This window comes from Carcharodon carcharias, chromosome 26 (assembly GCF_017639515.1).
Source record: "Carcharodon carcharias isolate sCarCar2 chromosome 26, sCarCar2.pri, whole genome shotgun sequence".
Lineage (NCBI taxonomy): Eukaryota > Metazoa > Chordata > Chondrichthyes > Lamniformes > Lamnidae > Carcharodon > Carcharodon carcharias.
In genome coordinates, this window is record NC_054492.1 from 21,248,174 (window position 1) to 21,275,066 (window position 26,893).

The following is a 26,893-nucleotide window of genomic DNA, read 5'->3' on the forward strand; positions in this document are numbered from 1 at the left end:
GGCTTTTAATAACATAATTGATGTTGAGAGGACTAAGGCGAGATGTTCATGATTGCTGCAGAGGTTTCTAACACAATGAACCTTACTTTAGGGGGAAGTCCTCTCCTGTTCTGTAACAATTGTTGGATCTTCTATCTTTTAGATCCTCCCTCTATGTTACTGCATCAATTGATGTTAAATGCATTGAGATGGAAAGCATTGATTGGATGGTTACATGAGCACATGTAAGAGACACTTACTGACACAGGAGTAGAGTGAAGTCAGGAAACATATACCCATAATCTTTCACTCTGTGAATAAATCTATCCCAAGTAAATACTGCTTTTGGATTCCTCCTTCACCAATTGGCTATCAGGAATATAAAACTCTGTGTGGGTCTAACCATCAAACTTGAATAAAGCCCATCATCTTCAATTTTCTCTCACACCCACTACCGTTCCACTCAGCCACATCCCACGGGAATTAGTTTAAAAGTGGAGAATATCAAGACATTTGCAGATTATAATCCCAAAACAAACCTCTGCAATTCTCTAGCTAACTTAATGAAATTTAAAGAATCTCAAGGTCATAAAGTCAAAAGTTTAAATAAAGTTATGTATTGGTTTTATTTTCAGTAAAGTTTTGTTCAAAAGCTTAAAAATAGAGATCATCAAAAGAGGAAGCTGAATGAAAAGCACCTCGTTCTCAACCCTCTCATCCTGTTCAATAATCTCCAAAAGTGCCGGCACTTCTCCATTTCATTGACTTTCTGGAATCTCAATCACCCTGGAGGAGAAAAATATTCACTAAATTAAAACTGTTGAATAAACAGGTTGCTCTTCAAATATGAAAACAGAAAATACTAGACACACAGAGGTCAGTCAAATAAATCCGGCTCATTTTTAGGATCCAGCCTTCATCAGAACACCAGAAGATAAATGAACTACTTCATGGAACTGAACAAGGTAAAAGGAAACAGGTATAAACCAAGAGTCATAAATCTGTCTCTGATCAAAGAATCATTTCCTGTGATTTTGATTAAATCTTTTCATTGATTAGAAAAAAAATTTCAGATTCGAACTCTCTTAAGCAAATGGTATCAGATCAGCTACCGTTACGCACAACACCTGATAGGCCCACGTAGCATTGGCCCCTGATCCACTTTTTGCATCACTCCTAAAGTGGAACTTCTCCCCACAATATCCTGGTCGTCCTAAAGTGTTCAAACAAAAACTAAATCATATTTATAACTGTGACCTTCATATATTCTGAATTTTAAAGACACCTTCAAAACGCAATCTTTAAATAATTTTACAAATTGCCACAAACAACTTGCATTTTGATAGTTCAGCTAGTGACCAGGGCCAATTTCTATCCTTTCCTTATTTTGTAAAAATGGTTATTGGTTAATATTGACTAATTTTTTAATGTATTCTGTCGACTTTTGGTACATTTGTTGCTTCAATCCAAGTGACTATGGCACTTGACAATCAGTTCCTGCACAATGAATATGATTCTCAAGTTAAGCATCTCCAAATATCTATTAAATTTCCCAACAGAAGGGAACTCTCTCCGTCCATATCTTACCCACTCATCCTCTTCAGCTCCCTCTCCTTGGGTGCTAGCTTTGGCTTCTTGCTCATTTTTAGACTTTGCAGCAAATACCTTGTCAGTCCAAGAAGCTCCCACCTTTTCATCTCCTGCAAAGTTGCATTTAGTCACAGTTCCAGCATCCATTTTGGCCAGTGAACCTAAAAAACAAGAGCCTGTATTACTACAGTAAGAGCTGGCTACACTCAATCTGTCAAAAGATAAGAGTCAAGCTTAGCTTATGGAAAGATCACTCAATGACCCACCCATCAGCTGAAGGATAAAGGGACACTGGGTTACTGCTTTACCTTGATGATAATGATGGAATATAGCAAATAATCAGTTGAGTGTCAGCTGCGGCTTAGTTAGTAGCTCGCTCAGCTCTGAATCACAAGGTTCCAAAGTCAAGTCCCACTCTAGGGACTATGAACAAATATCAAGGCTGACAGCAGTGCGGTCGTGCTGCACTCTCTGAAGTGCTGCCTTTTGCATGAGACATTAAACCGAGGCCCCATCCAGTTGTTTGGGTGGTTGTAAATGATCCCATGGCACCATTTCAAAGAAAAGCAGATTTATCCCTAGAGTCACAGGAACATAGCAGCAGCAGGCCATTCAGCCCTTCGTGCCTGTTCCACCATTTAATGAGATCATGACTGATTTTGTTATGGTCTCAACTCCACTTCCCTGTCAGCCCCCCATAACCATTGACTCTCTTGCTTAACAAAAATCTGTCTAACTTTGCCTTAAATAAATTCAAAGACCTAGCCTCCACTACTTTTTAGGGAAGAGAATTCCACACATCAACCACCCTTTGGGAGAAAAAGTTTCTCCTCATCTCTGTCTTAAAAGGGAGATCTCTTACTTTTAAACTGTATCCCTTAGTTTTAGTCTCCCCCACAAGAGAAAGCATATTCCAGGTATCTGCCCTGTCGTGTCCCCTCAGGATCTAAATAGTTCATGAGTCACAACAAAGATAAATCCCAGTGAGGAAGGAGGATTGTAGGAAGGGGATAAACCAACCATGGTTAACCAAGGAAGTTAAGGATAATATCAAATTGAAAGAAAAAACATATAATGTGGCAAAGATTAGTGGTAAGCCAAAATATTGGGAAACTTTTAAAAATCAACAAAAGATGACCAAATAAGTAATAAAGAGGGAAAAAATAAACTTTGAGGGTAAACTAGCAAGTAATGTAAAAATGGACAGTAGGAGTTTCTTTAAATATATAAAAAGGAAGAGAGAGAGCAAAGTGAACATGGGCCCCTTCGAGAATGAGGCTGGGGAAATAATAATGGGGGACCAGGAAATGGCAGAGGAGTTGAATAAATACTTTGCATCAGTATTCACAGTAGAAGACACTAATAGCATTCCAAAAAAACTCAATAATTAAGGGGCAAAAGGAGGGTGGAGGAGAGGCAATCAATACAGTAACTATCACTAGAGAATAAGTACTAGGGAAACTAATGGAGCTAAAGGCCAGTAAAACCCCTGGAACTGATGGGTTGCATCCTAGGATATTAAAGGAAGTAAGTGCAGAGATAGTGGATGCACTGGTAGTAATATTCCAAGAATCCAAGTAGTAATCTTCAAAGAAGGCAAGTGGTGAGGATGACACAAAGAGTCTGCAAAGGGATCTAGACAGGTTGAGTGAGGGGGCAAAAACTTGGCAGATGGAATATAATGTGAAAAAATGATATTGTGCAGGAAGAATAGAGGAGCTGAATATTATTTAATAGGAGAAAGACCACAGAATGCTGCAGCACAGAGGGATTTGGGAGTCCTTGTGCATAGATCCCAAAAAGCTAACATACAAGTTCAACAGGTAATAGGGAAGGCAAATGGAATGTTGGCCTTTATTTCAAAGGGAATGGAGTATAAAAATAGGGGGAAGTCTTGCTAAAACTATACAAGGCACTAGTTTGACCACACCTAGAATACTGTGAACAGTTTTGTTCCCCTTATCTAAGGAAAGGTATACTGGCATTGGAGGCAGTCCAGAGAAGGTTCACTAGATTGATCCCAGATATGGAGGGATTTTCTTCTGAGGAGAGGTTGAGTAGGTTGGGTATGGACACATTGGAGTTTGGAAGAATGAGAGGCAACCTTACTGAAACATATAAGATTCTTAGGGAGTTTCGCAGGGTAGATGCTGAGAGGTTGTATCCCCTTGTGGGAGAGTCTAGGACTAGAGGGCATAATTTCAGAGTAAGAGGTCACCCATTTAAGACAGAGATGAGGAGGAATTTCTTCTCTCAGAGGGTAGTCAATCTGTAGAATTCTTTACCGCAAAGGGCTGTAGAGGCTGGGTCGCTAAGTATATTTAGGGCTGAGATAGACAGATTTTTAATCAGTAAGGTAATCAAGGGTTATGGGGAAAAGGCAGGAAAGTGGAGTTGAGGATTATCAGATCAGCCATGATCTCATTGAATGGTGGAGCAGATTCGATGGGCCGAATTGCCTACTTCTGCTCCTACGTCGTTTGGTTTTATATGTTTCAATAAGATCACCTCTCATTCTTCTGAGCTCCAATAGGTATAGGCCCTGTTCAACCTTTCTCCATAAGACAGCTCCTTCATTCCTGTAACAAGTGCAGCGAACCTTCTCTGAACTGCTTCTAATGCTTCTAACGCAATTATATCTTTTTTAAATAAGGAGACCAAAACTGTACACAGTTCTCCAGATGTGGTCTCACCAAAGCCCTGTAAAGCTGCAGTAAAACTTCCTTACTTTTATATTCCATTCCCCTTGCAATAAACACCAACATTCCATTTGCCCTTATAATTACTTGCTTTAGCTGCATACTAACATTTTGTGATTCATGTTTCAGGGCTCCCAGATCTTTCTGTACCAGCCTGGTTAATATTTATCCCTCAAAGAACATCACGAAAAACAGATTATCTGGTCATTATCATCTTGCTGTTTGTAAGATCTTCCTGTGTGTATATTGGCTGCTGCATTTCCAACATCACGACAGCGGCTACACTTGAAGAAGTATCTTATTGGCTGTAAAGTACTTTTAGACACCCAGAGATTGTGAAAAGTGCTTATAGATGTAAGTCTTTCTTTCTCTCTCTATTTCCGTATAATCTTTCTTCTTGTAAATAAACGCAACTAATACTTCTATCATAAGTGATCTGATTGACAGTGTGTAGTTTCATGACTTTGTGAGACCAGAGTGCACACTGATACCCATGCAATTTCTGTGATTAAAGGATAATTGCTAATCCCACATCAAACTACTCCCTCTATCGGCAGGAGACAAGTTTCAGGTCACAGGCAATGCAATGAGTGGGATATCTCTTCTATATGAATTAAGAATTAGGCAGAAGCCTAAATTGTAACAACAATGGGAATATCAGTTTAGTTGATTATATTGAAAACAGAACCAGTTCCTGATTGTACAGAGACATTCCTACAGAGTAATTAATAGAATCAGTTCAAAGCTGTTTCCAATCCACATTGCACGTAAATAGATATTGGCCCAGACCTCCCAGCCAGCAGCCATGCTGAGGACGTGGCCACTGAATTGCACACTCACCTTTCTGTGTCCTACAGGTCTTTCCATCCTGACTGCTTCAGTGCAACCATCCACGGAAGAAATGGCAAAGAGGAGCAGTGTGGACAACACACAGCCTTTTCACAACATCACCTGCCATAGTCATGTAGGTTTTTAAAGGTCTTCAGCAAGTGGCTGGGTAAGAATGAGTGGGCAGGAGGGTTGGTGGGATCCTGCTGTGCACAGATTGGCTGCCTTGTTTCCTACATTCCAACAGTGACTACACTTCCAATGCAAATCATTGGCCATGAAGCGCTTTGGGAAATCCTGAGAATGTGAAAGGCACCATAGAAATTCTAGTTTTTTCACTTATAAGAAAGCCAGCAAATGATTTACAGCTGCAAAAATGGTCAGCCTCAGCAAAGCCAATTATTCCAGGAGCATTCACATAATACAACTGAATCAACATAACATAACTTACAAATAAAAGGACTGTCCCCCCTGGTTTTCAGTCGTATTCCATCTCCAACCTCTAGCTCAATGTTTTCCATCTCTCTCTCCAAGATCCAAAATGCCAAGCTCTGGTCAGGTGTGTGCTTCTCTGAGATTCTCACCAGTTCTGGTTTATTAATCAGCCTCTTCAGCTCTTCCACTGAAATCTTATCTGTTTGTCCCTTTGCTTCCACTTCTACCAAACAATGGAAAACAAGATAAGATTGAGGAACTGGCCTGTAAGCCCATAAGTGGTTGACCTCGAGACTATTTTCAATTCTCCTTGTTCTGCGACTGATCTCACATCACTTCCTGCTCACTCAGGTTTCATCATTTCTGTTTCCAGTTCTTTAGCTTTGACAGAGCCCAACTCTGAAGAGGAACAACTCCATTGTTTAATACTGCCACCCCCTCCCCCGCTGCAAAGGCTGGCATCTATTGCCAGCAATCCCCCAATTTCTGCATGAATCAATTAGGATGGGCCCTTGAACATCTGTACTTGTCTTCTTTAAAGAAGAAAAGTCCAACTCTGAAAGGAATGGAATCTCCATCACCGTACCACACCCCCCATCTCAACTGAGGACCTTACCAACGCTAAATCTAGAACAACGAAAATTCCAAATGTCCACTTCCTCCAAACATCATCCTTACTCATATGAACAGGCGAAGGCCCATTCAGCCCCCTCAAGCCTGTTACACAGGAACAGGAATAAAATGAGGCCCATCCAGCCCCCTCGAGCCTGTGACACAGGAACAGGAATAAAATGAGACCCATTCAGCCCCCTCGAACCTGGTATACAGGAACAAGGTGGGGGGGGGTGGCGGCATTGGCTCCTTTGGTCCATTCCAACATTGAAAAAGCTCATGGCTGCTCCGATCCAACTATAATTACTCACTGAAGGAAGACATCAAGTAGCCAGTGTTGACCTTTTTAGTTTCACTGAAATTTGGTTCTGTCTCCACCCCATCCAAATCAAACTTTCGCTTGTGAATTCTTGTCGGTTGAATATAAAGAATAAAGTAACGTTCCTGGGAAGTACAAAGAATTTTTAAAACATAAAAATTAATATAAACATTTTTCTTAATGAAACCAAATCAACAGAATTAAATTGCCTTTTATTTCAACTTGAAGAAATCCTTGCAGAAACTTCAATGTTCAATGTCCAGCCACAGAGCTTTGACCCCAGACCCAGGCCCCACCCACAAACCACAAACCCCGCCTCCAAACCTCAACTTCAATATCCAAACCCCACCCACAAGGTACTGGTCCCACCCCCAAAGCCAGGCACCACCACAAAACATCAAACGCTCCAGACAACATACCCTGCCTTAATCTGCTAGCCACACCCAAATCTGAACCCTGCCCCCAAATCACACTCCAATCCACAAACACCGCGTACAATCCCCAGGCCCTGCCCCAATCTCTAAACTACACCCACAAATCCCAAGCTCCTCCCCCACCACTGGGCCCCACCCTACCAAACCCCACCCCAATTCCAGGCCCCGACCCCAAACCCCTCCCCAATCCTTAAACACACCCCCAATCACCAAAACCAAAAGCCCCACCCCTCCCCCCTCAAAGTACAAACCCCACCCACAAACCAACACCTTCAATATCCAAATATAAAAGCAAAATACTGCGAATGCTGGAAATCTGAAACTGAAACAGAAAATGCTGGAAAAACTCAGCAGGTCTGACAGCATCTGTGGAGAGAAAAACAGAATAAAAGTTTTGAGTCCGTACGACTCTTCTTCAGAGTTCAAGAGAAGTAAAAATATGATGCAATTTGTACTGTTTAAGAGGGGGGGAGCAGGTGAAGCTGGATAGAAGGCCAGCAATGGGTGGGGGCAAAGGAGAGATTGCCAAAGACGATATGAACAAAAGGGTGTTAATGGTAGTGGTAAGGGCTAAAGGAGGTGCTGATGGTGGCATTAAGGTCAGAAAACAGAATGTGATAATAGCAGAACAAGAGTAAGCACTCTGGAAAGAACAACATGAACAACTGACAGATGTGGGGATGGGGTGGGGGGTGGGGGGTGGGGGGTGGGGGGTGGGGACAGTGGTGGGAAAAAAGATTGAAAATAGTATAAAAGATGGTGATAAAACAATGAATGAAAATGAAAATAAATAAAAATAAAAATAAATGGATAAAAAATAAAACATAAAAAATTGAAATGAATATTGAAAAAAGGGGGATAAAAAAAACGGTGAGGATGGAGGAAAGAATTCATGGTCTGACGTTGTTAAAGTCAATGTTAAGCCCGGAAGGATGTAAAGTTCCTGATCAGGAGATGAGGTGTTGTTCCTCCAGTTTGCGTTGGGCTTCACTGGAACATTGCAGCAGGCCAAGGATGGACATGTGGGCATGAGAGCAGAGTCGGGTGTTGAAATGGCAAGCGACAGGAAGGTCTGGGTCATGCTTGCGGACAGACCGAAAGTGTTCCACAAAGCAGTCACCCAGTCTGTGTTTAGTCTCTCCAATGTAGAGGAGACCACATTGAGGGCAGCGAAAGCAGTAGACCAAATTGAAGGAGGTGCAAGTGAAGCAGTGCTTCACCTGAAAGGAGTGTTTGGATCCTTGGACGGTGAGGAGGGAGGAGGTAAAGGGGCAGATGTTGCACCTTCTACGATTGCATGGGAAGGTGTCGTGGGAGGGGGATGAGATGTTGGGGGTGGTGGAGGAGTGGACCAGGATGTCCCAGAGGGAACGGTCCCTACGGAATGCCGATGGGGGGTGGGGGTTGAAGGGAAGGTGTGTTTGGTGGTGGCATCATGCTGGAGTTGGCGGAAATGGCAGACAATGATTCTTTGAATGTAGAGGCTGTTGGAGTGAAAAGTGGGAACAAGGGGGATAAGCCTATCATGGTTCTGGTAGGGAGAGGAAGGTGTGAGGGAAGAGGCGCGAGAGATGTGTCGGACACGGTTGAGGGCCCTGTCAACCACAGTGGGTGGGAAACCTCGGTTAAGGAAGAAGGAACTCATGTCAGAAACGCTGTTTTGGAAAGTGGCATCCTGAGAACAGATGCGATGGAGGCAAAGGAACTGAGAGAATGGGATGGGGTCCTTACAGGAAGCAGGGTGTGAGGAGCTGTACTCAAGATAGCTGTGGGATTCCGTGGGCTTGTAATGAATATTGGTGAACAGTCTATCACCAGAAATTAAGACATTGTAGTCAAGGAAGGGACGTGTCAGAGATGAAGCAAGTGAGGGTGATGGAGGCGGTTAGGGCCAGGGAACTGAAAATTGTTGATATGATGTAAGGGAAGAGATGAATCGTGGATGTGGGTGGGAAGAGACTGGACAAGGGGAGAGAGAACGGAGTCCAGATAGGAAGAAATGAGTTCCGTTGGGCAACAACAGGCTGACACAATCGGTCTGCCAGGGTCAGTCCTGTTTGTGGATTTTGGGGAGGAGGTAGGAGCGGGCTGTCTGGGGTTGGGAGACTATGAGGTTGGAAGCTGTGGGGGGAAGATTTCCAGAGGAGATGAGATCAGTGACAGTCCTGGAAACAATGGCGTGATGTTTGGTGGTGGAGTCACGGTCGATGGGGAGATAGGAGTAAGTGTCTGCAAGTTGGCGCTCAGCCTCTGTGAGGTAGAGGTCAGTGCGCCAGACAACAACACCCTTGTGAGTGGGTTTGATAACAAAGTCAGGGTTGGACCTGAGGCAACGGAGTGCAGCGACTTCAGAGAGAGACAGTAAAATAAAAGCAAAATACTGCGGGTGCTGGAAATCTGAAACAAAAACAAAAGTGACTCGAAAAACTCAGCTGGTCTGACAGCATCTGTGAAGAGGAATAGTTAACGTTTCGAGCCCACAAACCCCCCGCCCCCACCACTAACCCCGCCCACAAACCCCCACCACTAACCCCGCCCACAAACCCCCACCACTAACCCCGCCCACAAACCCCTGCTCACAAACCCCTCACTAACCCCGCCCACAAGCCCCACCAACAAACCCCGCCCACAAAACCCCCGGCTCACAAACGCCCCCACCACTAACCCCGCCCACAAAGCCCCACCACAAAGCCCCACCACTAACCCCGCCCACAAATCCCCCACCACTAACCCCGCCCGCAAAACCCTCCCGGCTCACAAACCCCACCCACAAACCCCTTGCTCTCAAATCCCACTCACTAACCCCGCACACAAACTCCTCCCACAAACCCCGCCCATAAACCCCCGGCTCACAAACCCCATCCATTAACCCCGCCCTCAAAACCCGCTCCAAACACCCCACCCATAAACCACGCCCTCAATCCCCGCCCGCAAATCCCACCCTCAAACCTTCCCGGCCCACAAACCCCTCGACCCACAAAGCCCACCACCCACAAATCCCACCCACAAACCTCCCCAGCCCGGCCCACAAACCTCCCCAGCCCGGCCCACAAACCCCACCCACACACCTCCCCGGCCCACAAAGCCCACCCACCCACAAACCTCCCCGTCCCATAAAACCCCGCCCACAAATCCCACCCACCCACAAACCTCCCCGGCAAACAAACCCCGCCCACAAACCTCCCCGGGCCCACTAACCCCGCCAACTAACCTTCCCCTGCCCACAAACCCCACCCAAAAATTTGGCTCCACCCCCGAACATCGAACCCCGCCCCCTTACCGGGCTCCTCCCGCTCGAGTTGATTTGATGGCGACTCACTGAGCGCAGCTCTCCTTCCAGCACCGCCCCGGGGCCCCTGTAAACAAAGCGGATCGTTACTGTCTCCGCCCGATTCCCGCCAAGACCCGGCCCAGATCCCCGGACTCACCGCTGCAGCGCCTCCGGTTCCCAGCGGCCCGGGAGCCGCTCCGGGATGACCGGCTTGTTCCTTAATGTTTGATCGTCGTAAATGCGGCTCATGGTTCAATGCCGGAGTCAGGGTGCGGCCGAGGCTCCTCCCACTGCGGGGGTCAGAACGCGGGGTCAGAGCGCGGGGTCATGGCCGGGCCCGGCCTCCAGCTTCTCCCTCCCGATGCCGGGGACCGCGGTTCTCAGCGCTGCCGCCTGGGGCCCCGGGCTCTGGCTGCTCTGGGCCTCAGGCTGGGCTCCCCGGTGCGGGTGTGTTTACCCGGCGGGGCCGCTCTGTGTGCGGCTTGGCCGCGGGGAGACCGGGCCGAGGGCTTCCTGCAGCTGGACACCAAGTGCGTGAGCCCGGGGCTGGTGGGAAGGCCCTGCCGGGGCCTGAGCATCGGCCTCGGAAACTTACAGCCGCTTTCCTGCGTTAAACTGAGGCGGGTTCGCGTCCGGGCGGTGTTGGCGGCCCGGCCTGGGGCTCGGGGCCTGGGGGGCGAGGCCCGGCCTGGGGCGGAGGAGTTGCTGAAGGAGCTGCTGAGGGATGTTTACCTGTGCCCGGGGTTTGTTGTTGTGGGTCCGGAGCCTGCGGCCTTGCCTGGGCTGAACCTCCTGGAAGTCGCCGCTGTGGAGCCGGAGCTGGAGCTGGGCAGCGCCGGCCTCCTGGGCACCCGGACCCGGCTGGAGGTGGTGGAGGTGCCGAGGCCCGAACAGTTTCAGGGCCGGGGTCTGGGTTTGGGTCTGGGCGGCCTGGAGCAGGTGGCCTCCCCGCTCCGGGAGATGCTCAGCTTCCCGCTCCGGTTCCCCAAGGCCCTGGGCCGCCTGGGGCTGCCCTGCCCACGGGGAGTGCTGCTGCTTGGGCCCCCGGGGGTGGGAAAGACCGCACTGCTCCGCGCCCTGGCCCAGGAGCTGGAGGCCCCGGTATTAGAGGCTTCTCCTGCCGCTATCCAGGGATCCCGGCCCGGGGAGAGTGAGCAGAATCTGAGGCGACTGTTTGAAGAGGCCCAGGCCCGGGCCCAGGCCAGACCCTGCCTCCTCTTCATCGATGACATGGACTCGCTTTTCCCCCGGAGAGCGGTGGCGGGGAACCGGCCTGAGGACCGGCTGGTGGCCCAGCTTCTCACCCTGATGGATGGCCTGGACCCCCGGACACAGCTGCTGGTGGTGGCAGCGAGCAGCAAGCCCGAAGCATTGGAGCCCGCGTTAAGGAGGCCGGGCCGTTTTGACAGAGAGGTGCCCAGAATTTGTTTAACATTGACACTGGGCTCTGGGGTTTATTCCTGTCACCGTCCTATTGTTTTACAGCTGTGGCCTGGGCATTGGACCCACCCGGCTCTCCTGCCCCTCTCTTTAACCAGTCTGTCCACCCAGCTTTACACAGGTAGTGAGACTGAGATTTTGCTCTCTCCCACTGAACCAAACATTCATGCCCACCTGTTTTGCCATATTGCATTAGGGCGCTGACCCATAGCTTGATGTGATAGAACATTAAAATTCCCACACTCGTACCAAATAGGGAGAGAGAAACAGCCAGAAAGATTAGATAGAAATAGAAAATGCTAAAACTGTGCAGCTGGTATTTTTTTTAAGAGATAAGATTCTCCATCCAAATTGTGGACCTCCATGATAACTGGGTGAACAGTGCCTAGCTATGAACCTGCTGCATGCAGGGAGTTTCGCTGACTATTGGTTTGAGCACAGCAATATTCCTGAATACTTTTGAAGACTTTGAGCACAATTTATTTTGTCCCATTTGGCACAATATGAATTGAAATGGTTGCTGTTCCTCCCCTGTCCTGATGATGGTGACACCACAGGGAAGGAATTGAAAATCCCAGCTATCAATCACATCCCCTGGCCAGCGCAGTGACCTATTCATATACGTTCATTCATTGCATGTGGCGTTTTCTGGATAGTAGATTCATCTCTTTCCCTGGTTATAGCACTATAGCTACTCTTCCCCCTGTGGCCCCCTGCACCTTTTTTTTTATAAACTCCATTCTTGTCTTTTATACAATAAAATCCTAAAAAAAAGTAATTAGAAAATTTCACTTTGAATCTAAGTTACTGAGTCTGCTGTTTGATTTTCTCTCCAGATCACAGTCGGCGTCCCGACAATATCACAGCGCCAATCTATTCTGGAAGTACTCACCTCACCAATGCCTCTGAGGGCTGACGTTGACCTGTCTTGGCTGGCAGAAGCTACAAGTGGTTATGTCGGTGCTGACCTGACAGCTCTGTGTCGTGAGGCTGCTCTACAGCTCTTGAGACGCAGCTCCAAGGTACGAGGAATGATGAGCAGAGAGACCATAGCTCTTAGAGCAGCTACCTGGGACATTCTGAAACACTGCTGTTAGAACCAGGTGCATGTGAGGCCTGGAGTGGTGAGTGGGAAAATTTGTTTGAGCAAATCAGAAAGTTCTCCTATCCATAAGAGTAAACAATAGCTCACTGAGCCCCAGAACCCAGCCACATTCTATATAACCAGTAGCCAGCTTGGGAGCCCAGCTGGCTGATTTAATGGGCTATCACTCCAGATGATGGAAAATGTAAGAGAACATTTTTTTTTTAATAAATGCCTACTTCCTAGGGCTCACTCTGCTTACTCCCACAGATACCCAAGGCTAGGTCTGACTGGGTCTCTGCATGGTCAGCGCAGGAATCCTGGCTGGTTTTTCACAACCGTTTAAATACCTTGGCTTATTGTATTACTCCTGACAGCTGAGATCAGAACAGGGAGCTACCTGAGTCCCTGCAATGCCCCCACCTTGCCCCAGGTGCCTGTGGGCTCCCCCTACTTCTAGGTACTGCTGTTGTTTTGCTTTAACCAGATACACTTAGAGAATTGTTTTCATGTTTAAAATTCCTGTGTGTAATTATTAAGGTTGGTTTCTTTGAGGAAGGAGCCATTGGACAAGGAAATCACCTTTGCAGATTTCCGTGAAGCCCTGAAGATTGTGCAGCCTTCCTGTCTTAGAAGCAGCATTGGGCTGACTGACTTCAAACCTGTTCAATGGGACCAGATTGGAGGCCTGGATCAAGTCAAACTGAAACTCAGACAGGTAAAGAGTGTAGCAGTGGCTCAAAGATGCAAATTATTCTCTCATTCCCATCTCTTTCTCCCCAACAGCCTCCCTCACCCCCTCCCAGCTCCCCACTCTTGATAGGTTGTAAGAGTGTGTGACAGATCTAAAGCGTAGATTGTAATTGTTAGCATTCTTTCTGCAGAGTATTGAATGGCCAGTGATGTACCCAGAGGCATTTGTGAGGATGGGTGTGACCCCCATCCGTGGAATTCTCCTGTACGGACCACCAGGATGTGCAAAGACCACGCTGGTGAAAGCTGCAGCCACCAGTTGCCGATGTTCTTTTCTGTCGGTCAGTGGGGCTGATCTCTTCTCACCATTTGTAGGTGATTCTGAAAAGGCCCTGGTTCAGGTGTGTATTAGCAGCAAGTTAATAGTCATTGCACTTAGAGATGAGACACCAGCCAAAGTTGTGTGGTGACACATTGGTTCCATTATATCCAATCTTATAATCAGACTTTCCCTTATTTGAGCCACTGCTACACTCTTCTTCCTTATATGTCTATTTCTATTATACAACAAGAACAAAGTCCCACTTTCTTTGGTAAGGCTTTGATTCAGATTTTACTGCAGTCTGTGTGAGCTCAGTAATCAACATTACACCTTAATTTTCTAGTGGTTAACATAAGTAATTTATCAAATATTAAAGGATAGGTAAAGTACTGTGGATGCTGGAGATCTGAAATAAAAACTGTGCTGGAAAAATTGGTGGTCTGGCAGCATCTGTGGAGAGAAAACATAGATAACGCTTTGAGTCCAATGTGACTCTTCATTGGATGAACGTTAACTCTGTTTCTCTCTCCACAGAAGCTGCCAGATCTGCTGAGGTTTTCCAGCACTTGCTGTTTTTATTAAAGGATAAAATCTTGGTAATAATTATGTAAAAATAATGACAAACTTGCTCGCATCCCCATTGTCTTATCCCCTTACACCGACGCCCTCATACACACATATTCTGTTAATGTACAGGTTTTTCACCAAGCTCGAGCTGCAGCTCCATCAATCCTGTTCCTGGATGAAATCGATTCCATGCTTGGATCACGCTCGCTTGATGGAACAAACGACCGTAGTGTTAAAGAGCGAGTGCTCTCTGTTCTTCTTAATGAGATGGATGGAATTGGACGACCACTGGCTGAGGGGAGAGGCACTAAGAGGAAAATATTTGCACCAGAAGGAGAACATTCGGAACAGACAAAAAAGGTGAAAGATCAAATTGGTTAAGATCAAACCTGTGTGAGCTCAGTAATCAACATTACACCTTAATTTTCTAGTGGTTAACATAAGTAATTTATCAAATATTAAAGGATAGGTAAAGTACTGTGGATGCTGGAGATCTGAAATAAAAACTGTGCTGGAAAAATTGGTGGTCTGGCAGCATCTGTGGAGAGAAAACAGGAAATCAGGAAAGTGCTGATTCTTAAAAGGTTTTGATCAAATAAATAAACTGCTCAACACAGCTGCACAGAACGCTGGCTGATTGCAGATCAATGAGCAGGTCACTCCCACTCGCGGAAATGTCACCGTGATGCTTGGAGCTGCTTTCCTTGGGTTACTCTTCAGCTGTGTGGCTAAGACTAAAACTTGCTTCAGATTTCTCAGTTTATATAGATGTGGACTAAATAGGAAAAACAGCTTGCAAAAGGTCAGTTTAGAAAATTGTTTCAGCTGAACTGAGAGAGTGCGAAGAGGGAAGTGGAATGATACAGCACAGGAGGCTTTTAATTCAGAAATCTGGAGTGCAAAGGGACTTGGGAGTCCTAGTCCAGGATTCTCTCAAGGTTAACTTGCAGGTTGAGTCGGTAGTTAGGAAGGCAAATGCAATGTTGGCATTTATTTCGAGAGGACTAGAGTATAAGAGCAGGGATGTGCTGCTGAGGCTTTGTAAGGCTCTGATCAGACCAGATTTAGAATATTGTGAGCAATTTTGGGCCCTGTATCTCAGGAAGGATGTTCTGACCCTGGAGATGGTCCAGAGGAGGTTCACGAGAATGATCCCAGGAATGAAAGGCTTAACATATGAGGAACGTTTGAGGACTCTGGGTCTATATTCGATGGAGTTTAGAAGGATGAGGGGGGATCTGATTGAAACTTACAGAATACTGAAAGGCCTGGATAGAGTGGACGTGGGGAAGATGTTTCCATTAGTAGGAGAGACTAGGACCCGAGAGCGCAGCCTCAGAGTAAAGGGAAGACCTTTTAGAACAGAGATGAGGAGAAATTTGTTTAGCCAGAGAGTGGTGAATCTATGGAATTCATTGCCACAGAAGGCTGTGGAGGCCAGGTCATTGAGTGTATTTAAGACCAAGATAGATAGGTTCTTGATTGGTAAGGGGATCAAAGGTTACGGGGAGAAGGCGGGAGAATGAGATTGAGGAACTTATCAGCCATGATTGAATGGCGGAGCAGACTCGATGGGCCGAATGGCCTAATTTCTGCTCCTGTGTCTTATGGTCTTATAGGAGGCCATTCTGCCCACTGAGCCTGTGCTGGTGCTGGTAGAGCTATCCAATTGGGAAACAGGGAAAGATTAGCAAAGACAAATGTGGGCCCATTACAGGCAGAGAAAGGAGAATTTATTATGGAGGTTAAGGAAATGCCAGAGAAGCTAAACAAATACTCCGTGTCTGTCTGCATGGAAGAAGATTACAAAAAACCTGCCAGAAATACTAGAGAACCAAGGGACTAGCAAGGATGATGAGCTGAAAGAAATTATTAGTTAAAAAGTAGTACTGGAGAAATTAATGGGACTGCAAATTGATAAATCCCCTGGATCTGATGATCCACATCACAGAATCTCTCAGTGCAGATGAGGCCCTTCGGTTCATCGAGTCTGCACTGACACATGAGAAACAGCTGACCTACCTACCTAATCCCATTTACCTTTACATCCCAGAGTGTTGAAAGAGTTGGCTGTAGAGATAGCAGGTGCACTGGTGGTCATCTTTCAGAATTCTGTAGATTCTGGAATGGTTTCTGCAGATTGGAAGATAGCAAATGTAACCCCACTATTTAAGAAAGGAGGGAGAGAAAACGGAGAACTACAAACCTGGTAGCCTGATTTCAATAAAGAGAATTCTAGAGGATGTACTAACTGGACACGTAGAAAATAATAGTAGCATTGAGCAGAGTGAACATGGATTTATGAAAGGGAAATCATGTTTGACAAACCTGTTGGAGTTTCTTGAGAATGTAACTAGCAGATTAGATAAAGGAGAACCAGTGAATGTGGTGTGTTTGGATTTTCAGAAGGCTTCCAATAAGGCCCCACATGAGAGCTTGGAAGCAAAATTTGAGCACGTGAGATGGGGGTAATATATGGCATTGATTGAGAATTGGTTAACAGGCAGAAAACAATAGGAATAGACGGGTCATTTTCAGGTTGGCAGGCTGCGACGAATGGGATACTGCAAGGATCAGTGCTTGGACCCCAGCTATTCAAAATCTATATGAATGATTTGGATGTGGGGGCCAAATGTGATATTTCCAAGTTTGCTGATGCCACACGGTGAGAATGAGACTTAGGAGGAAGATGCAAAGAGGCTTCAAGGGGCTTTGAACAGGCTGTGAGTGGGAAAAATCATGGCAGATGGAATATACTGTGGAAAAAATGTGAAGTTATCCACTTTGGTAAGAAAAAAGGAAAAGCAGAATATTTCTTAAATGTGGCAGATTGGGAAGTGTTGATAACCAAAGGAACCTGGGTGTCCTTGTTCATGAGTCACTGAAAGCTAACATGCAGGTGTAGGAAGCAATGGTATGTTAACCTTCATTGCAAGAGGATTTGAATACAGGAGTAGAGAAGTCTTGCGGCACTTGTGGAGCGCTTTGGTGAGACCACACCTGGAGTATTGTGTCCAGTTTTTGGTGGTCTTACCTAAGGGAGGATCAGCCTGCCATAGAGGGAGTGCAGCGAAGGTTCATTCAGATTGATGTCCTATGTCAAGATTTTGAGCAGAGTGGGCCTAGAATCCAGAAGAATGAGAGGTGATATCATTGAAGCATGCATAATTCTAACAAGACTCGACAGGGTAGATGCAGGAAGGATGTTTCCCCTGGCAGGGGGCATTGTCTCATAATAAGGGGCAGGCCATTTAGGACTGAGATGAGAAGACACTTCTTCACTCAGGGGGTGGTGAATCTTTGGAATTTTCTACTCTAGAGGCCTGTGGAGGCTCAATCATTGAGCATATTCAAGACGGAGATCAATAGATTTCTAGACATTAAATATATCAAGGGATTTGGGAATCGTGAGGGGAGATCGAGTTGAGGTAGGGGATCAACCTTGATCTAGTTGAATGGTGGAGGAGGTTTGAGGGGCCAAATAGCCTGTTCCTCCTCTTGTTTCCTATGTTCCTTAGATTAAGCACACGTTCACTTTAAAGGAACAAAGAATTAATAGATGAAAATGTTTCATTCTGAAAGGATTATTTCATTTTTTTTGGAACTGACTTTAGAAATGAGAGTGAATCAGAAGTCAATGGAACTGTGCAATGACGCTTTAATAATTCACCTTTAAATTGTCATTTTATTGCAGTTTTACAGTGTTTTTATTTTTTTAAAAGGTTTGGGGCAATTAATTCATTGCAACAATTATTTTGGGGCTGGTAAGTTGAAGTGCATTCTGGGATCTGGTCTCACTTCAATTAACTCAGAACTCATTTCTGTCAAATCAGTTACAGAGTAAATTAGCACGTGCTCTTTTTGCATTCAGGATCTGGGTCTAACTTATCCTGCTAACTGTCAGAAATGACCTTTGTGCAGTGTCCAGGAGTGCCTGCAGTATTTGGTGCCTGCAGGTCTCGTTAGAATGGAAGTAATGGAAGGGGTCATCAACAGTGCTATCAAGTGGCACTTGCTTAGCAATAACCTGCTCACTGATGCCCATTTTGGGTTCCGTCAGGGCCACTCAGCTCCTGATCTCATTACAGCCTTGGTTCAAGCATGGACAAAAGAGCTGATCTCGCAAGGTGAGATGAGAGTGACTGCCCTTGACATCAAGGCAGCATTTGACCGAGTGTGGCATCAAGAAGCCCTAGCAAAACTTGAGTCAATGGGAATCGGGGTGGGGGGAACTCTCCGCTGATTGGAGTCATACCGAGCATAAAGGAAGATGGTTGTGGTTGTTGGAGGGCAGTCATCTTGGCTCCAGGGCATCACTGTAGGAGTTCCTCAGGGTAGTGTCCTCAGCCCAACCATTATAGCTGCTTCATCAATGACCTTCCTTCCATCATAAGGTCAGAAGTGGGGATGTTCACTGATGCTTACACAATGTTCAGCACCATTCGCGACTCCTCAAATACTGAAGGAGTCCATGTCCAAATGCAGCAAGACCTGGACGATATCCAGGCTTGGGCTGACAAGTGGCAAGTAACATTCGTGCCACATAAGTGTCAGGCAATGACCATCTCCAACAAGAGAGAGAATCTAACCATTGCCCCTTGATGTTCAATGGCATTACCATCACTGAATACCCCACCATCCACATCCTGGGGTACCATTGACCAGAAATTGAGGTCGGAGGCTAGGAATAGTGCAACGAGTAACTCACCACCTGACTCCCCAAAGCCTGTCCACCATCTACAAGGCACAAGTCAGGAGTGTGATGGAACACTCCCCACTTGCCTAGATGAGTGCACTTCCCACAACACTCAAGAAGCTTGACACTGTCCAGGACAAAGCAGCCTGTTTGATTGGCACCACATCCACAAACATTCACTCCCTCCACCACTAACGCACAGTGGCAGCAGTGTGTACCGTCTGCAGGAATTCACTAAGGCTCCTTAGCCAGCACCTTCCAAACCCACAATCACTACCATCTGGAAGGACAAGGCCAGCAGATAGGTGTGAATGCCTGTACCTGGTAGCTCCCCTCCAAGCCACTCACCATCCTGACTTGGAAATATATCAGCCGTTCCTTCACTGTCGCTGGGTCAAAATCCTGGAACCCCCTCCCTAACAGCACTGTGGGTGTACCTAGACCACATGAACTGCAGTGGTTCAAGAAGGCAGCTCACCACCACCTTCTCAAGAGCAACTAGGAATGGGCGATAAACGCTGGCCCAGCCGTGAATGAATAATAAAAAAATAACATTCCTGGGTCAAAAACCTGGGTTCAAATCTGATTTCAAGACCTGAGTATTATCTAACCTGGGTGAGAGCAGCGTTGCCCAGGCCTGTGACCTTTGGGTGAAACATTAAGCCAAGAGTTTCTGTAGAAATATATATTACAGATCCCATGCACTACTCAAAAGCAGCAGGGCTATTCTGATCAGGTCCTTCCTGACACTTTTCCACTAAGCAATATCACAAAAATAAACACTGTTACATCTGAAATGTATTGGGCGTTGTTATAATTTAGACCCTCTTCCCAACAACTTCTATAACAACAAAAAGGTACTTTTCCATGACTGAGCTTCCTCTGGCCTGAAACTTATCCCTTATACCTGCCTCAAGACTCATCCTTTTCCCAGTTTAACAGAGCCAGGGACCATGTGTGACAACACATTATCCTGTCTGCCAACAGGCAGTCAGTAAATGGTTAAAACATTATGTTCCATCTAAACTAAGTTGAAGTTATGTGCTAATGAAATAATTACATGGAGCAGAGTGTGGCAAGAGGTTCACAGTCCTGCATTGGATTTGTATATTGCATAAGCTGTTCCAAAATAATGAAAACTCAATCATGGCAATTTCCAGCAGCTTTGGATGAAAACTCTGCAATGTTATGTGGGTGATGACATTGTTAGCTGCCAATGAGAGCAGAGTTGCTTTCTCATTGGCTAATCTATATGTTACACCTAGATGATTTGAAGATGAAGCTGATAACTCCTGGTTGGGTGAACATATTAATCATTTCTAATGTAAATCAGAAAACAGGAAACTTCCATCCACCAGGTTTGTTATTGACTCCTGACACAAGCTAAATTTCAGCCATTCGGCGTATTGATTTGTGTTTCCATTCCTAATTTCTAAACTTGGGTTTAAATCATTAACATCCCAACAGAATTCACACTAATAATCATTTTGAGGTTAATGAAACATTGTATTTTTCCAATTGTTTAGTTGGAATTTCAGGAGGTTCGTAACAAAACAGTGATCGTGGTCGCTGCTACAAATCGACCAGACCTCTTAGATGATGCTTTGCTGCGACCTGGGAGATTTGACCAAATAATCTTTGTTCCATCTCCGGATGAAGAGGTAAGCGTGGGTTCATGAAGTAGATGACAGACTTTCTGTATGGTGCATCTTGGTGCTGTGAGCTGTGCGACTAGTGTCCCAGTTAGTGAGTGTTGACCCAAACTTCACTGTAGTCAGTGGTTTGATTGTTGGTTTCATTTGTATTGATGTCATCTTCATATTCCTACATAAAGATGCTTAAAGAAAAGGTTACATTTAAATGGTGTCTTTCAACACCTCAGGACATCCAAAATCACTTTTTAGCCAATGAAGTGTAGTTACTGTTGTAATGTAGGAAACGTGGCAGCCAATTTGCACACAGCAAACTCCCACAAACAGCAATGTGATAATGACCAGGTAATTGTTTTTTTGGTGATGTTGCTTATACAATGTTCACTTTGTGTTACCTGAAGAAACCACTGCTGTATTTGCTCTGCTCACTAATGACATTTATTACATATAGGCAAGACTTTCCATACTGAGGATTTGCACTTCCAAAACTCCACTGGATGATGTGTCATTGGAAGAACTGGCAGCTGAGACCACAGGGTTTACTGGAGCAGATATACAGAATTTATGCAAAGAGGTGAGTGAAGTGTGTGTGTGTGTGGAACTGGCATTCCTGCACTAAGAATCAAGCACAGGCCTGAGTTTATTCACTCTCTGCCCTGCTAGCAGTTAATGGTAGACAGATTTCAGATGTCACGGTATCGTATGTAACTCTGTCACCGGGTTTAAAACTGAGAAAGGTACATAGTATAGAAATGCAGAAAGTAAGAGTTTTGGAGTTTGGTGGAATAATGGAACTTACATTAATTTATTCTGTCTTTGAGATGATGCTCGTCCAGACTGCTGTTCTATTATACCAGCAAAAAAGGCAGAACAGGCACCTTGGATAATAGTTGGTGTAGTCACACATTGTAAGTGGACCTGAACTGCTGATGAGACCATAAGACGTAGGAGCAGAAGTAGGCCATTCGGTCCATCGAGTCTGCTCCAACATTCAATGAGGTCATGGCTGATCTGATAATCCTCAACTCCACTTCCCTGCCTTTCCCCATAACCCTTGATTTCTAGTGATAGTTATTGTATTTATTTCCTCCCACGCCCCCCTTTTTTGCCCCATGATTATTTAGTATATTTGGAATGCTATTAGTACCGTGAAGACTGAAGCAAAGTATTTATTCAACTCCTCTGCCATTTCATGGTTCCCCATTATTATTTCCCCAGCCTCATTCTCTAAGGGGCCTGTGTTCACTTTGACCTTTCTCTTCCTTTTTATATATTTAACGAAGCTCTTACTGTCTCTTTTTATATTATTTTCTCCCTCTTTATTTTTTTTTAGTCATCTTTTGTTGATTTTTAAAACTTCCCAATCCTCTGGCTTACCACTAATCTTTGCCACAATGTATGTTTTTTCTTTCAATTTGATACTGTCCTTAACTTCTTTGGTTAACCATGGTTGGTTTATCCCCTTCCTTGAATCCTTCTTTCTCACTGGGATTTATCTTTGTTGAGAGTCATGAACTATTTTCTTAATCATCTGCCATTGCTCATCAACCGTCTTTTCTGGTAAACTTCTTTCCCAGTCTACTCCAGCCAACTCTGCCCTCATTCCATTGTAATTACCCTTATTTAACTTTAGCACAGTTGTTTCCAACCCAAGTTTCTCACACTCAAACTAAATGCTAAATTCTACCATATTATGGTCACTGTTTCCTAGGGGATCCTTTACTCTGAGATCATTTATTAAACCAGCTTCATTACACATTACCAGATCCAAAATAGCCTGATTCCTAGTTAGGTTCACAACATATTTTTCTAAGAAACTGTCACGAATACACTCTATGAATTCTTGCTTGTGGCTACCTCTGCCAATGTGATTTTCCCAATCTACGTGAAGATTAAAGTCACCCATGATTAATATACTGCCTTTTTTACATGCCCTCATTATCTCCTGACTTATTCTCTGTCCTACAGTATAGCTACTGTCAGGGGGCCTATAGACTACTCCCACCAGTGTTCTTCCCCTTGTTATTTCTTACTTCCACCCATATGGATTCCACATCTTCCTATCCAAGGTCCTTTCTTGCTATCATACTTATTCCATCTCGTAGTAACAAAGCTACCCCACCACCCTTTCCTTCCTGCCTTTCCTTTTGAAAAGTCACATAACTCTGATTATTTAGTTCCCAGCTTTGATCTTGTAACCACATCTCCGTAATGGCTATAAGATCATACCCATTAACCTCAATTTGTGCCATTAGTTCATTTATTTTATTCTGAATACTACGTACGTTTAAGTGTAGAGCCATTAATTTTGCCTTTTTACCTTTTTTTTCCTCCTATGATCCTATTTGCTGCTTTTTCTTATGTTTGTATACTCTGTCCCTTCCTGTCACACTCTGGGTATCCATTATCTAAATAGCTGCCCTGCAAGGCTGCCATATCCTTTTCCTTTGTAAGCCTGCATATACCTTTTCCAGAACCCTTCCCCCACCTCTTGTTTAGTTTAAAACCCCTACTACAGCCCTAGTTATTCAATTTGCCAGGACACTGGTTCCAGCACGGTTCAGGTGAAGCCCATCCCACTGGAACAGCTCCCTTCTACCCCAGTACTGGTGCCAGTGCCCCATGAACTGAACCCATTCCTCCCACACCAATCTCTGAGCCATGCATTTAACTCCTTGACTTTATTTACCCTTTGCCAGTTGCCCATCACTCAGGTAGCAATCCGGAGATTATTATCTTGGAGGCTCTGCTTTTTAATTTAGTGCCTAACTGTTCAAATTCTTTCAACAGAACCTCCTTTCTAGTCCTATCAATGTCGTTGGTGCCAACATGGATGACGGCAACTGCTTCCCACTTCAAATTCCTCTCCAGCCCTGAGGAGATGTCCTTATCCCTGGCACTGGGCAGGCAACACAGCCTTCGGGACTAATGCTCACAGCTGTAGAGAACAGCATCTGTCCCCTACCACTACTATGCTCCCATTTCCTCCTCTCTTTCTCCCCACCCTGCCCCCCCACAACTTGAATGGCTCCTTGTATCACGGTTCCATGGTCAGTTCACTCACCCTCCCTGCTCAATTCCACACAGCTTTCAAGAACCTTGCAACTGCAGGGGGCAAGGCTCCTCGAACAATCCCCTCTAGGTCCCCACACCTGCTTCACCTGCAGTCACACCCTCCTGTTCCTGATCACAGACCATATTTGAATTATCTAGTCTGAGGGGTGCGAACGCCTCCTGGAGCAAAGTGTCCAGGTAACGTTCCCCCTTCATGATGTGGCACAAAGTCTGCAGCTCGGACTGCAGCTCCTCAACTCGGATCCGAAGTTCCTCGAGCTGCAAACACTTGGTACAAATGTGTTCACTCTGGATCACCTTGGTGTCCAGCAGCGCCCACATGCTGCAGCAGCAACACATCACCCATCCTGCCATCGCTATTGTATTTTATTAAATTTATTAATTAATTACTCTAGTATCCCTGCTCTTTACACTAAGTAACTATCTAAACACCAACTAAAGACCTTACTTTTACTTTAAAGACTAGAAATACTCGCCAATCAGCTGCTCTGTGCTCTTTTGCCTCTCACGCTCTGTAATGGTCTCACACTCTTCTCTCACTGCTAAAGGCCCCACTGCTCTCACACTCGGTCCTTGTAAATGACCACGCTGTTTCTTTCTCACTCTCACTGTAAATGGCCCTGCTGTTTCTCTCACACTCTCACTGTAAATGGCCCTGCTGTTTCTTTCTCTTTCTCACTGTAAATGACCACGCTGTGTCTCTTGTACTTTAAATGACCACGCTGTTTCTCTCTCGCTGTAAACAGCCATATTGTTTCATTCACACACATACTCGTGGTAAATTAGCTTTTTGTGTTTTTACATAATTGGATTCCTCACCTGATGTGAGCAGTGGGACTGAAGCCACAAAATCTTTCAGAATTGCTCTGATCACTGGCACTTTGTTGGTAAGAAATAATGTGCATTTCTATAGCGCCTTTCACATCCTCAGGACACCCAAAGTATTTCAGAGCCAATTAAGTTCTTTAGAATTCCACCAACAGCCTTGTTTTTATCAAAACCAAAATTCTGTGAATGCTGAAAATCTAAAATAAAAGCAGACCTGAAATACTCATTGGTTCTGTCAGCATTTGTGGCGAGGTGAGAAGTCACCTGTGGCTGGAATGTTAACTCTATTTCTCCTCCACAGGTGCTGCTGGATCTGTTGAGTATTTCCAGCACTTTCTGTTAATGTATATTTTTATAAAGTCCGGCCTTGTAGTGAAATTCTTCTCCACTTTTCCTTGTGTGTCTCTGGAAAATTAGGGTTTAGAGTGGCAAAGGCAAGACATTTCCCAGGCTTGTGTCATCAGTAATACTGATCACAAGCTGTAACTTGTCTTTAGGAAGCTGTCCACTGTCCAGCTGTCCCCTGACCTTGCCCTTCCCCCAGATCTCATTCACATCCACAACACCACCTTTGCACCCCAACTCCCTCACCTGACTCCCATTCTTGTTTCCATTCTCACCTTGCCTCAATGTTACTCAGGATCACTCTCCCCTCCAAGGGGTTCCTCTACCCCATCCTCTGTGTCTATTGTGAATATGTTGACGGTGTCAGCCTTAACTAACTTTAAACTCTACTCACCAACCAGGGACAGGACAAGTGTCAGACGTCTCCACACACCTTGTAGCTATCTTGTTATCACCTGCCCATTGTTCCCCTATAGGCTGCCTTATTGGCTCTGCAGGAAAATGGACTTGGTGCTGCTGCTGTGAAACAGGATCATTTTCTCAGATCCCTTCAGAATTTAAAGCCCTCGTTGACTGGCCAACAGCTGGATTTCTACTACAATTTGTTCTCAACAGTGACCCAAGAGACAACCTGACCAATCCTGGCAATGGCAAAGGACAGTAACTAACAACTTGGCTCCAGATGAAAGAATCAGAACTGAAATTTATCATAAACTTGTATTTCGTATGAACACAAACTTTATCCTTCCAAACTCAAAATTAAAAATCAATAAATATGATTAACAAATATCTGCAGCTCAAATATGATCTATTATAACAGAAGTGCTAACCTGATGTGATTAATTATTTAATGTAAATTTGAAGAATGTTTGATTATGAAGAGCAGCAATCACCGTGTTGGGCAGAGCCTAAAGATGTAAAGCCGTGGTGGCTTCATTGTGTATTCTATCCCCTGACGATGTGTGCTGACCCTGTTATAAGTGGAGATTTATGGCATGCAGAGTTACACGGAGATGGCGATGGGAGAATGAAGACTACCAGAAACATTTCATTGCTGTGTCTTTTCTGTCTGGTTCAGTTACTTTGTGCACTGTATTAATGGTTCCTGCTACATGCAGCAGTTTATATGGCAAGCAAAATATGTGTTTCACAATGTGACGTATCAAACCTGCAGAGAGAGGAGTTGGGCGAACTGGCTGAGAGTTTGAAGAGATGGGTTTTAAGGAAGTTTTTGAAGATGGAAAGAGGTCCAACTTGGTTTAGGGGAAAGAGGAGTTGGAGCCAGTGCCACTAGTGATAGAGCAGTGAATGTGTAGCCCAGCCAAGCAGAGTGAAAAAAACAGATTGGGGAAAGACTGGAGTGATTTAGTGGATTTGCTGAGGAAAGAGAAGCTAGTGAAGATCGATGAGTGTAAGGCTGATGGGTCAAACTCAAATATCAGCTATGCCAAGGTTGGATATCCCACTTACATCTTGTTTCAACCCTTTGTGGCATGTTGACCCTTCATTTCAGATGTTTCCCAGTATTGTCACTTAAACAACCAGGTGTGTCCCTTTTGAAGATATTCTGCTGGAAATTGCCAGGGGAAATATGGAGGAAGTTAGAGCCTCAGTTCAGAGAGAGAATGTGCTGATCCCATCTACAAATCAAAATGTTTTATGTTGGACATAAAATAGGAGCTTGCTATTCAGACCATTCTACCATTCGGTTAGATTACGGTTGTGACCTGACTCCATTTAACTCACCTTTTACCCTGGCTCATGGGGACAAACGTAACATGTTTTTGCCATTCAAGTCACATAATTATCCTTGCCCCTCTTTTCCGCTGGGTCTGGTAATGTCTTGGGAATCGAGGTTGGAGAGAGATGGTTAGAAGAATCCTGTCATGTAGGCAGGAACTGAGGATTGTGCATTGGCTGATGCAGTTTATGCAGGGGTGTATAGAGGAACAAGTGGCAAACACCCAGCTCGGAAGGAGGATGGGAACCTGAGCATTGATTCAGAAGGAGGGGAGCAAAGAGTT

General features: G+C 45.1%; 2 protein-coding genes across 4 annotated transcripts; one reads left to right on the plus strand and one right to left on the minus strand.

Moving 5' to 3' along the window:
- Nucleotides 1–586: 586 nt before the first annotated feature.
- arpin (actin related protein 2/3 complex inhibitor) lies at nucleotides 587–10,458 on the minus strand. Of its 2 annotated transcripts, XM_041174714.1 has the most exons (6): nucleotides 10,325–10,458; nucleotides 10,177–10,252; nucleotides 6,455–6,587; nucleotides 5,548–5,754; nucleotides 1,567–1,730; nucleotides 587–765 (listed from the first exon to the last, which is right to left on the minus strand). In XM_041174714.1, exons 1-6 carry the CDS (start codon nucleotides 10,414–10,416, stop codon nucleotides 757–759), a joined length of 681 nt encoding a protein of 226 aa, XP_041030648.1. In that variant the 5' UTR covers nucleotides 10,417–10,458; the 3' UTR covers nucleotides 587–756. The 2 variants fall into 2 exon arrangements, with proteins under 2 accessions (XP_041030648.1, XP_041030649.1); XM_041174715.1 differs by lacking the exons at nucleotides 10,177–10,252; nucleotides 10,325–10,458 and adding an exon at nucleotides 6,672–6,766.
- spata5l1 (spermatogenesis associated 5-like 1) lies at nucleotides 10,423–25,656 on the plus strand. 2 transcript variants are annotated; one of them, XM_041174713.1, is made up of 8 exons: nucleotides 10,423–11,580; nucleotides 12,444–12,629; nucleotides 13,251–13,409; nucleotides 13,576–13,785; nucleotides 14,403–14,633; nucleotides 20,496–20,630; nucleotides 21,073–21,195; nucleotides 25,346–25,656. In XM_041174713.1, exons 1-8 carry the CDS (start codon nucleotides 10,423–10,425, stop codon nucleotides 25,502–25,504), a joined length of 2,361 nt encoding a protein of 786 aa, XP_041030647.1. In that variant the 3' UTR covers nucleotides 25,505–25,656. The 2 variants fall into 2 exon arrangements, 1 of the variants encoding a protein (XP_041030647.1); XR_005941414.1 differs by lacking the exon at nucleotides 25,346–25,656 and having other exon boundaries at nucleotides 14,403–14,632; nucleotides 20,494–20,630.
- The last annotated feature ends 1,237 nt before the right edge of the window (nucleotides 25,657–26,893 follow it).